The 12,899-nt window shown below is 35.7% G+C and overlaps 1 protein-coding gene across 2 annotated transcripts in view; it reads left to right on the plus strand.

Moving 5' to 3' along the window:
- The window catches only part of SPAST (spastin), a 61,063-nt gene that overhangs the window by 19,390 nt on the left and 28,774 nt on the right, over nt 1-12,899 (plus strand). For both annotated transcript variants that reach the window (XM_082852063.1, XM_082852064.1), the window contains exons 4-6: nt 6,222-6,317; nt 11,429-11,616; nt 12,666-12,799. In XM_082852063.1, the coding sequence (XP_082708189.1) occupies nt 6,222-6,317; nt 11,429-11,616; nt 12,666-12,799 (418 nt within the window). The remainder of the gene's footprint in view (nt 1-6,221; nt 6,318-11,428; nt 11,617-12,665; nt 12,800-12,899) is intronic.

Here is a 12,899-nt window from a genome sequence, read left to right on the forward strand (position 1 = left end):
ATTCCTTTGTATATTATCTGGTTGCTTTCATGCTACAGTGAGAGAATTAAGTAGTTGATACAGAGATCATACAGCCTGCAAAGCCTTTTAATATATAGCTTTTAAAAATATTTTAATATTTACTACTGGCTCTTTACAGAAAAAGTTTGCCAACCACAGTTTATATCCCTGCTTACTTTCCCCAACTTCATATTACTATTTTGAAACAATTTCTCGATATCTTTTTGTTTCATTTATAAGTATTTCATGTCTCTAAAAGATAAAGATGCTTTAAAAATAAAATTGCCAAAGTAAGGAGATTGTCGCTTCTAACGTTTCCCTTCTAACGTTTCCCTTCTTTCCGTCCCTCCCTTATTTCCTGTGTATCACTTATTTTTTACTTTGATTTGTAACTAGAACAAACCTTCAAAAAGAAAACTCATTTCATTATAAAACGAAGGTAATGATTCTTCCCTCTGGGGAAGCTGTGAGTATTAAATGGGATGATGGACATGACTGCCAAAAAAAAAAAATTGCCAAAATACCATTATCACACCTAAAAAATAACCAATAATTCTTTTAATACTAACATAAACATAAAAGTAATGGCCAAAAAAATGGTCAGTGTCCAAATTTATATATAATATATAAATAATGTGCAGTCAGTATCTCAAAATTTAATAACTCCTACTATTTTTTAATAATTTAATTGTTTGAATCAGGATTTCAAGAAGATCCATACTATACATCTTTTAATATACAAGTCTGTTTTTTCTTTTTCTTGCAATTTATTTGCTGATGAACCAGATCTTTTCCACGTAGTGTTTCCTGCAGTCTGACTTTGGCTCCATGCATCTCCGTGTTATCTTTTAGTATGTTCTTCTGTCCTCCCTATAAATTGATAGTTGGATATAGAGCCTTAATTGGATTGAAAGTAGATTTTTATTTTTTAATGATAAGACTACTTGATAGGTGGTTTTGTGTTTATCCATCAGTATTTCTTGTGATGTTAGCAGCAGTTGATGACTTACGCCTAGTGACATTATAATTGTCATTCTTTCTGCATTCATCAGCTGTAGAAGGTCTATAAAGAGAAACTTCTCATCTTCTGTTTGATGGTATAGGTTTTAAAAATATATTCTTAAGGTAAATCTACTCCTCAAACAAGGTGGAGCTAAAACCCACCCTTCTTGGGTGGTTCTGCCATAGCTTGATGTGATAGAAATAGTAGCAACTTGGTAAACAGGCAGACTTTATTTGTTGCTCTGTGCTTTTGATAAGTTATTTGGCATTTCTGAGTCTTCTTTATTTCATTTGTAATATGAGGCTAATAGATAATTATTATCTCACTGTATTTGTGACTATGAATTGTTGAAGGAACCTAACCCATAGTAAGTACTCGAAAATGCTGGTTTTTGTTCATCTCCTTACCTGTGTGTAATCACCACCCCTGCTTTTGTGTACATATATACACATATGGTTTTTATTAATTCACTTATTCATTCATTCCTATATGGTCCATGGTGTTAATAAACTTTGCCCCACATTTTTGAAAGAGAAACCCTTACTGTTTTCAGATAGCTAACAAGGCAGTGTTCTCCTGGCTTCTGTGGCTGACAGTTTGCTTTCTTACTTCCTAAGTGATGGTTATTACTGTGTCAAATAAAATTACATGTTACATCAAGGGTTGTTGTAGTAAAATAATTATCTAATTGTTCTAGTTGGTCCTTTCTATGTGTTTTAGCTATAACACCTTTTCAGTATATGTACAAAGTATCAATGTATGTGATGCAGATTAAGTTTGATTATGGAACATTTTGTAACATGTTTCAAATTGAATAATAGTTGGTTTTTATCTTTTATCAGTATTTGAAATTGTGATATGGTAAAACATTAGAAGCAACTCATCAATTCATAGACTTGTCTTTAAATGCAACTTAGTAATTTCTTATTTGTGTTGTTAGAGGAGAGGACAAAAAGATATATAATATAACATGAAGCTAGGCTTTAATAGAATTAATATTTGGTTGTTGTTGTTGTCTGTTATCCTCAAAAGTGCTATATGTCCATTCATGAAAGATGTTACTTTAAAAAAGAGACGGTGGAATAAAAGACATCATCAACATTTTCCTGTCTTCTGAGAACGCAGAATATCTGGGAGTTATATACCAAAGACAGTAAAAAAGAAGTGTGCACAAGTGCATAGTAGAGCATATTTGTGTATTATGTGCTGGTTAAAAAAATGGAGCTTTTCAGAGGTGGGATGCCTGATAGGTATCTAAGTAGTATGGAGAATGATAACTGGGAGTTCCCCATACAGACTGGTTTGAGAGGATGTAGCATCTCTGATAAAGATGGGAAGAGTTCATATGTATTACATATCTTCAATTTAGTGATAGTGAACCTTAGAGCAAAGCTTAAGTGTAAAACCTGCTGTAGATAAAAGGATAATTTTGGCGTTGGTGTCTGGTATACTTGGCAATAACCCTTTTTAAAAAAAATTTAGCTTCATTCAAGGTCCATTTATTAAGTCCTTACTCTGTACTAGGAACGGTGCCAAGGGATATAAACTGAATTTCTTTCTTTTCTTTTTTTAAATTTATTTTTGGCTGTGTTGGGTCTTTGTTGCTGTGCACAGGCATTCTCTAGTTGCAGCAAGCAGGGGCTACTCTTTGTTGCGGCGCGCGGGCTTCTCATTGCAGTGGCTTCTCTTGTTGCGGAGCATGGGCTCTAGGCGCATGGGCTTCAGTAGATGTGGCACGTGGGCTCAGTAGTTGTGTCTCGCAGGCTCTAGAGCACAGGCCAGTAGTTGTGGCGCACAGACTTAGTTGCTCCGCGGCATGTGAGATCTTCCCGGACCAGGGTTTGAACCTGTGTCCCCTGCATTGGCAGGCGGATTCTTAACCTCTGCGCCACCAGGGAAGCCCTGAATTTATTTCTTAACTCGGGAAATGTTTATTGGGTGGTTATCATGTTCTAGGCACTTAGGATATAGACAAGGATCCTTGTGTCATAGAGTTTATATTCCAGCAGGGAGAATACTGACAGTAGGCAATAAACATAAAGAATAAATAAGTTATTCCATGTGTTAGAAGGTGATAAATTTGTGGAGAAAAGAAAACATAAAACACAATACAGGGGATTAGGAGTAGATGGGAGATGGTCTGGGTTTTTAGTTTTAAATAGGATAGTCAGGGTATATGCCTCTTGGAGAAGTTGACATGACCTGTAAGTTAGCCTTACAGGTATCTGGGAGAAGAGTGGTCTGGGGAGAAGTAAGAGCTGATGCAAAGCCTTAAGAAAACACATCTGGTATGTTTGAGAGGAGCAAAGAGGCCAGTGTGCCACAGCAAGGAGAGTATAGTAGAGATGAGGTCAGAGAACTAATGGTGGTGGGGTAGGCAGAGGGGGCGGCCATTACAACATGCAGGACCTTACAGGCCACTGAAGATTTGAGCTTTTGCCACCTGTGAAGTGGGGAGCAGTTACAAGGATTTTTTAGGAAAGGAGTAACATCATCTGACTTCAGTTTAAAAAGGATCCCTCTGGTTGTGATGTTGCAAGGGTATGTTATGTACCAAGGAGAGCAAGTAGGACAACTATTGTGGTAAGCTAGGAGAAAAATGATGGAGGCTTGGACCAGGATGATACCAGGAGTAACAAGTGGTTGGATTATGATTGTAGTTGAAACTTGAGCAAACAGATTTACTGATAGATTGGATAAAATGTTCCTGTGTTTAGGCTCTTGTTGATATAGTGGAGAAGGCAGACATAAATAGATAAATCATCATTACTGCAGGATGGAGATACACGGATATTTTGTAGAGATGGGAAAATAGGTGTCTGAGAAATCTTCCTGGAAGAAACCTAAAGTGGGGATTTAAAAAGATAAATAAAAGTTATTAATGGTTGGGTGGAAAGATATTCCATGAGGAACTAACAGCATGAACATAGACTCAGGGACAAGGAAAAGCATGGTGCTGGTAAAGACATGAATTTGGGATTGCTCAGGCATAAGAAGTGTAGGCAGATCATGGAGGGCCTTGTTGGTCATATAAAGGAGATTGAGTGCTAATCTGTGGGCAATGGGAAACTGCTAAAGGGTTGTAGGCACACAAGTTATGTGGTAAAATTTCCCTTATAAGTAGATCACTGAGATGATTGTGTGGGGATTGCACATGAGGGGATCAAGAAGCAAGGTGACTTGTTTTATTTTAAATCATTGGTTAATCTACACGACCTTTAGTCATTCTAAAAAGAAGCATTAGGGCTTCCCTGGTGGCGCAATGGTTGAGAGTCCGCCTGCCGATGCAGGGGACACGGGTTTGTGCCCTGGTCTGGGAAGATCCCACATGCCGCGGAGCAGCTGGGCTCGTGAGCCATGGCCGCTGAGCCTGCACATCCGGAGCCTGTGCTCTGCAACGGGAGAGGCCACAACAGTGAGAGGCCCGTGCAAAAAAAGAAAAAAAGAAAAAAAAAAAAAGCATTAAACTAAGCTTACTTTCTTCAAAAAAAGAGAATTGGAGCAGGTTCACATTAGCTGTGTGCTGCTATTGTGTGTGTGTTTTCATGCATATAAATCCAAACCCTGCACAAAAGTTTGATGACTTATTATTCTTAGTTATTATCAAAACTAAGGATTTAATTTCTGGTTTTTTTTACTATATAATGAATGTTTATGTGAACTTTTTGTTACATTTCATTGAAGAGTTTTAATTGATAAATCAGACATTTACAAATCAGTTCTTTCTAATTTATGTCTTTTACCAAAACAAATGGTTTCTTTCTCAATATGGTGATTTGAAGAGTATTATCTTTGAGAAAAATCAGATGACCTACCTGTTAACTAACAACAGAAAAAGGGCTCCAAGGTATATTGTATCAGCCAGTTCTAGGATACAAAAGCTGTGCAGTACTTTGTGCTTTGTGTAAAAAGGGTAGCTGCTATTTAACCTGTCCCAAAGGCATGTGTGGTTGTACCATAAACCAAGCATGGCGCCTGCTTGTCTGACATTAGAAATGAAAGTTTAAAAGAGTTAGTATATATGTGCTACATTTTTGCATATATTCATCGACTTTTTAGTACCAGAGGAAAGAATCAGTAATGATAACTTGGAGTATTTCAACAAAATAAATACGGTCAAAATTGAGCCCTATTATGAATGACGCTCAGAGCAAGTACTTCATGTGTTATTTTATTTAACCCTTGAGACCCTCGGAAAACTGACGCTAAAGCAAGTTCGTACTAGTGAGTAAGTGGTAGAGTGTCAGGGTGTTCGTCAGCTAACAATATGGATTGACTTGACTGGGGAAAGAGTGTAGCAGTGATGTAGAGTGGCAAGGAAGCTCAAACCGATACACTCTTGGGCTTCAGGTGCTAGAGGTAGAGACCTAGATCTTGAGAGGATTTGTTGTTGTTATCTGAAGTGGGAGTAAGGTTGAAATAATCCTTTAAAATCTTTGATTAATTTAAAAATAGGCAATATATGCACATGCCACAAAATTTCAAAAGTTTAAGTTTGAAAAGCATCCATCCCATGCTATGCCCCAGCCACTCATTCCCCATCCCCAGAGGCAGCTGGTATTACCAGTTTCTCTGGGTCTTTTTTAGAGATAATTTTCATATATTACAAGTATACATGTGTGTATTTAAATAAATGGTAGGGTACTGTACGCACAGTTCTGCAGCATGCTTATTCCATTCTGCTTTATTACATTTATTTTCTGCCTGACATACATTAATGTACCTGAATATGGCATTTCCTAGACACTCCTTACAGTTTCCTTCTGTGTCATTTCTCCTTTCCTAAATGTCCTTTTTTTTTTTTTAATCTTTACAGATCCCAGCCAACTCACAGCCCACTTCCTCTGTAAAGCCTTTTTAATGTTCTCTTTGTATCTCTATCCTGCTCTCCCTACACAATGATTTGGACATATTAGATATTCAGGAAGTATTTGCTGGCGATGGTAGTGATATAGAATTGCCTCAGGTTACCAAACCTGAATAATGCATATTTTGAACATAGTCATTCACTTGTTCATTTCTGTTGCTATTTTAATGTCTGAGTTTTTACTAATTATGTTGTTAAAGGTAATTCTATGTAAATGCCAAACCCTTCATTATGTAATAACTTTGTAACACCTTGAATCGTTTTTCATTTTCACATATACATTTTATTTTTTATCATGTATTTTTTTCTTTTTGTTTATTTTTTTCTTTTTTACCCCCCTCTGTTGCATAGAGAAGCTGCAGCCAGTTTTGCAGTTTTCCAAGTCACAAACGGACGTCTATAATGACAGTACTAACTTGACATGCCGCAATGGACATCTCCAGTCAGGTGGGTTTAGGTTAACTAACATGTAAAAATAACAAAGCTTGCATGCAAAGTAGAGTCTTACTTAACCTGATAATGTTGATTTGATTTTATAGTGGTAGATTTGATTGGTTTTTGTTTGCACAGGGCTGTGTGGAAAATACAGTAGCCCTATCATTCACGGTGTGTAAACATGTAATAAATAGGGCATAGCCATTCTCAACATGTTATATTTGCATATTTTACAACCTCCAATTTTTGAAATTATAAAATATGAAGGTTCGTTTTCCTAAATGATTAAAATGTTCTTTTGTTTCTATCTTACTTTGAGCTTTTGTGTTTTTTTCTATGGGTACCTGTACCAAATTTTTATGAAGTAGTGTTTATTGAGACAGAAATTTTAATTTTTCTTTGTTATATACCAATTTTCAATGCATATATATTTTCATTTATATAATACATGAATGTTTTATCATAGCACCTGTTAGAAAAAGTTTGAAGCTGAATTCACATAGTGAGGAGAAGCATTAGAATACTATTTTTCTTTTTCTTTTGTCCATGCCGCGTGGCATGCAGGGACCTTAGTTCCCCAACCAGGAGTCAAACCCTACCCCACTGCAGTGGAAGCACGGAGTCTTAACCACTGGACTGCCAGGGAAGTCCCCTAGAATACTATTATTTACTATGGGTTAAATTTGTTTTCCATAAACTTTGGTCATCACATCAACTCCTACAGAAAATTAAATGCTTTTTTGTTTTGTTTTTTTCTTTGACACCTTCTCTAGTTTTATTGGTAACTTTTTCAGAATTCGTTCTGTGTCCAGTACTTAAATTTTATTAAAGTAAATATTACTTTGTTCAAGTTGTAGTAGAAAACCCTTAGTATAGACTATAAAACAACTGCTTTCTTTACTCATATGTGATAAAAAAAAGTTTCAAGATTTATTTTTTTGTTTGTTTGCTTTTATCATTTTTATTGGAGTGTAGTTGATTTACAATGTTGTGTTAGTTTCAGGTGTACAGCAAAGTGAATCAGTTATACATATACATATATCCACTCTTTTTTTAGATTCTTTTCCCGTATAGGCCATTACAGAGTATCGAGTAGAGTTCCCTGTGCTATACAGTAGATTCTTATTAGTTATCTATTTCATATATGGTAGTGTATATATGTCAATGCCAATCTCCCAATTTATCCCCCCCCGTTACCCCTGGTAACCATAAGTTTGTTTTCTACTTTTGTAAATCTATTTCTGTTTTGTAGATAAGTTCAGTTGTACCCATTTTTTAGATTCCACATATAAAAACGATATTATATGATATTTGCCCTTCTCTGTCTAACTTACTTTACTCAGTATGACAATCTCTAGGTCCGTCCATGTTGCTGCACTTGGCATTATTTTGTTCTTTCTTATGGCTGCGTAATATTCCATTGTATATATGTACCACAGCTTTAAAAAATATATTTTATTATTTATTTATCTATTTGGCTGCGCCAGGTCTTAGTTGCTATACAACATTTTCTTTATCCATTCCTCTGTTGATGGACATTTAGGTTGCTTCCATGTCCTGGCTATTGTAAATAGTGCTGCAATGAACAAGATTTCAATAAAGAAGAAATAGTGTGAGTGGATTTCTTGGGATGGAAGAGACAGTTGGTCATCAACTCTTTCCCTTGTGGCTTCACCTCTCCCTTAAGGAGTTCTCAGTCTGGTTTGGTCTTCCACTACAGAGCCCCACCTTAGTAACTATATTCATTTTCCCATTCCCTCCTGTATCTGATTTAAAATAACCTTTTCAAGTATAGAGAAGTATTTTGTCTGTTTCTTTTAGCATGGCTGTGAAGGGCTGACATCTTCATAATGAACTGTTTGAAAAAACAAAGAAATGTAAGAATGCACCATGTGTAAATAGTGAAGTTTCCAAAATACAAATTTGAGATCCTAATAATCCTACCTGAGTAAACAGCAAAATTTTCTAGCCCTGAGGAGCTGGTATGCCTTTCCCTTGTTATCTTGATTTTTTTCTACTTAATTCCACATGTGAGATCCCATTGTATTTTTCTGCCATGTTGGGGGACAAAAGCAGCTTTCTCTTCTGGGACCCATTAAAAAAATCAAACTGTCTTATTTTAAATACCTAGTTATCAATTCTGTTCGTTCTTCTTGTTGGGGGGACATACTGACTTCACAGCTAATTTATGCAGCACTGGTGTTTGATTCCCGTTGAGCCTTAGTGAATCAGCTGGCTCATTCATGCCTAGTTCATTAGTGTCATCCACTTATGGAACATTCTATGATGTTTCACTTGGATGAGTTACTTCTTCTCTCTTAGGAAGCAGATATGCCAAAGTCTGCTTACTACTTTATGTGTTATCTACAATGTCCAATTTTCAAGTCAAAATTATTAGACGTGCAAAGAAATAGGAAAGTGTGACCCTTACTCAAGAAAGAAATCAGCCTGTAAAAACTGATTCTTGACTGGGCCCACATGTTGAATTTAGCAGATAAAGACTTCAAAGCAACCATTATAAATATGTTCAAAGAATTAAAAGAAAATATGGCATCTGTTAACAAACCTGCAATCTTAGCAGAGAATATAAACTAAACAATAAAAATAATGGAAGTTTTAAAGTTGAAAAGTACAGTTGGTGAAAAAAATTGCTAGATAGCCTCAACAGCAGATTGGAGATGTCAAATGAAAGATTCAGTGACCTTGAACTTAGATTAATAGAAATTGCTAAATCAGATGACTCCAATATCAGAAAGCAGATTAGTCATTGCTTAGGGCTAGGGGCAGTAAGAGGAATGGAATGCAAATGGATACAAGGAAACTTTTGGCTATGATGGAAACATTTTGTATCTTGATTTTAGTGGCTATTTTGCCAATATATTATACATTTTAAATGCATGCAAAATATTATACATAGATTATACCCTAAAATGTTGATTTAAAAATACTGAAAAGGTTTATAAAGAGAAATAATATTCCCCTTCCCACCTGTTATATCTCCCTTTCTTACCTGCACCCCTAGTTTGGCTCCTCATATAATATTTAACTCTTTGCTATTTTTTCTCATGCTCATTATACTTTCAAATATTATGCTTTTATTGCTGTTCCTGATTTATGAGTTTTTGATATGTATTGACTTCTTTTTCAGGTAGAAGAAGGTTTAATTCTCTTATGCCACCAATATCCTTCATTCCGTTTATGTTTGTATATATGTACATATATATCACTGTTTTTAGTTATATTGAAAAATTATATTTCATATTATTAGAAACTTAGTAAATATTGTTTACCCAAAGACAAATAATATATTTTAATTGTTTTCCCTTTTGGGTTTTTCCTCCCCCCAGGTTGTCTGACTTTTTTCTTGCTCTCTAGCTTCATATTACAGATTTTTACTTCTTTCTGTGTTTAATTTGCTTTTTAACTAAAAGGCCTCCTTTAGTATTTCTTTTAATGAGGGTTGTAGATAGTAAACTCTCTCAGCCTTTCTAGTGTCTGAAAATACTCTCATTCTTACGTGACTGGTCACCTGAATATAGAATAAATGAAAGTTAGCATTGATTTTTCCTTCAGCATTTTGAGCATACTCCGTTGTCTACTGACCTTTGTTATTTTTATGAAAAGTCTGCTGTCATTCTCACAATTCCTTATGAAAATTTCCATCCATTTGTAATCTTAGGACTATATATTTTCTGTTTGAAGAAATTCTTCTCCAGTCTCCTTTTTTCCCCTCTGAAATGCATGATACTTATCATCACCCTAGACAGACCTTGCTTTTATTCACACCTTGGCTTTTCCTTATTGTCATTCCCTTTTCTGGATTGCTTTCCTGCTTCTTCCTATAGGGTCATTATATTAGTTCCTTGAACATACGGTACAGAACTTTGCATTTGTTTACTAGAAAAGAACCCTTGGATCTCAATTCCCTGACCAGGATCTAACCTGCTCCCCCTGCATTGGGAGCACGGAGTCTTAACCACTGGACCGCCAGGGAAGTCCCTAATTTACTGTACTCTTAAGTTCCCTTCTTTTGTTTCCTTAAGCCATATTAAGGGATTTGATGACAAGAGCAACAATAAGGCTTTTGTCTTTAAGCTAGTCTTTTCTCTAGACTACTCTAATTTGCTGACTGATTTAACATCTGTCTTCACAGTGAACATTGTTATTAATAAACTCTGATGTTTGTTATATAGTATATGAAAATATTATTTAGAAGCAGTGAGATTTGAACATTCAGAAGTCTGTAATTTATGTAGAAGAGCACAGTAGCTAGGTCAGGTAAACCTTTTAGATTTAATTGAAGGTGTCCTATATGTGTTTATTTGCATAGAGGGTAAAAATACTTGGCGATTTAACCATATCTTTATACCCTTTAAATTAAATTTATTTTTTTAAACTTGGTGGCACAGACTAGACTTTCATTCTATTTTGTAGTCTTAAAAGTTTGGAACGAAGTGCTATTTTTTTTTTTTCTCCATACAACCTATCTCTAATGCCTTTACTACATTTTGTTTGTTTAATTTTTGGCAGCTTTTTTTTTTTTTTTTTTTTTTTTTTTTTGCGGTACGCGGGCTTCTCACTGTTGTGGCCTCTCCCGTTGCGGAGCACAGGCTCCAGACGCACAGGCTCAGCGGCCATGGCTCACAGGCCTAGCCACTCCGCGGCATGTGGGATCTTCCCGGACCGGGGCACAAACCCGTGTCCCCTGCATTGGCAGGCGGACTCTCAACCACTGTGCCACCAGGGAAGCCCTGGCAGCTTTTAAACAAAGAAAAAAAAAAGCAAGAAACATTTTGGCAGCTTTTTGCTTGGTACCTTTTTTATATCCTCCTTCTGTCCCCACAAATAAAGTTATTTCTTTTTATAGCAAATATGTATTCCTTATAAGAAAATTATAATATACATCAGGAAAAGGAAAAAGCTAAATAACCCATAATCTTGCCCACACCCAGTAATAACCCTTATGCACACCCTAGTATATATTCTGATTGAAATCTTATTTTGAAATATTGTTGAAGTAAAAAAAAAATTATTAGTTTTACAAATTTGTACTGGTCTTTATATTTTTATAATGTTTAGCCACAATTTTCTAACCATGATGATTTTATTTTTTTCCTTGCTAGAAAGTGGAGCTGTTCCGAAAAGAAAAGATCCCTTAACACACACTAGTAATTCACTGCCTCGTTCAAAAACAGTTATGAAAACTGGATCCACAGGTCTTTCAGGCCACCACAGAGCACCTAGCTGCAGTGGTTTATCCATGGTTTCTGGAGTGAGACAGGGACCTGGTCCTGCAACTGCCACTCATAAGGTATTTGGAGACAGTAACTTTAATTGCTATGCTGTTGCAAATAGAAAATTTTGAACATCATATGCTTGCTTAAGTTTATTACAAGTACTTTATAATACCTTAGAGAATCGATAAGTTTCTACAACACTGAATGAAATTTTTCTTTTTTTTAATTTAGATTTTTAAGACTCTTAAGTAGTAGGGGCAACTTGCTACTAAAAAGCAAACCTCTTTTTTTCTCTATTATTTATTTATTTTTGCGGTACGCGGGCCTCTCACTGTTGTGGCCTCTCCCATTGCGGAGCACAGGCTCCGGACGTGCAGGCTCAGCAGCCATGGCTCACGGGCCTAGCCGCTCCGCGGCATGTGGGATCTTCCCGGACCGGGGCACGAACCCGTGTCCCCTACATCGGCAGGCGGACTCTCAACCACTGTGCCACCAGGGAAGCCCTCTCTATTATTTTTTAAGCAAATTTTTTTTAACTCCTTTTGGTTCTAAATAGGTTTTTTTAATAGTAAGTTTGCTTATCCAATCTGTTTTATATAATACTGTATAATTCTTTTTTAAAAAAATTAATTTATTTATTAGGCCGCATGGTACAGCTTGTGGTATCTTAGTTCCCCGACCAGGGATTGAATCCGAGTCCTTGGCAGTGAAAGCGCCCAGTCCTAACCACTGGACCACCAGGGAATTCCCTATAGTTCATTTAAAATTTGTTATTCTTTTAATTATTTAAATCTACATAAATGTTTTATAACATTAAACATACATAGAGTTTTGTTACAATTCTAACAAGGATCAAAATTGTATGACTGCATTGTGATACAGCCTTTTTATTTTATAGTAACTGAATCTCTCTGGATAAAATCTTCTATAAACCCACTTCATGCCAAATGTAGTTCTGTAGTGAATGCCATTTTATCTTGGAGTAAATATACAATTTTTGGATTTTTATATCCATTTTTTGCTACTTTTAAGCCTTTAATTCTGTGAACATTAAGGTTGACTCACATGTGAAAAGTGCAAACGTTATGTTGTGTTTTCACATTAAAATTTTGTGTCCTTCAAGAGTACACCAAAAACAAATAGAACAAATAAACCTTCTACCCCTACAACTGCTGCTCGTAAAAAGAAAGACTTGAAGAACTTTAGGAATGTGGACAGCAACCTTGCTAACCTTATAATGAACGAAATTGTGGACAAGTAAGTTTTGTCATCTAAAGTGTTTTATGGGGTTTTAAAATTTTTTTATTTATGAAATATATCATGAGTGAAATGGATAATATATACCTTGTCTAATTTA

The sequence above is a fragment of the Leucopleurus acutus genome (genome assembly GCF_964270905.1).
Source record: "Leucopleurus acutus genome assembly, chromosome: 12".
Lineage (NCBI taxonomy): Eukaryota > Metazoa > Chordata > Mammalia > Artiodactyla > Delphinidae > Leucopleurus > Leucopleurus acutus.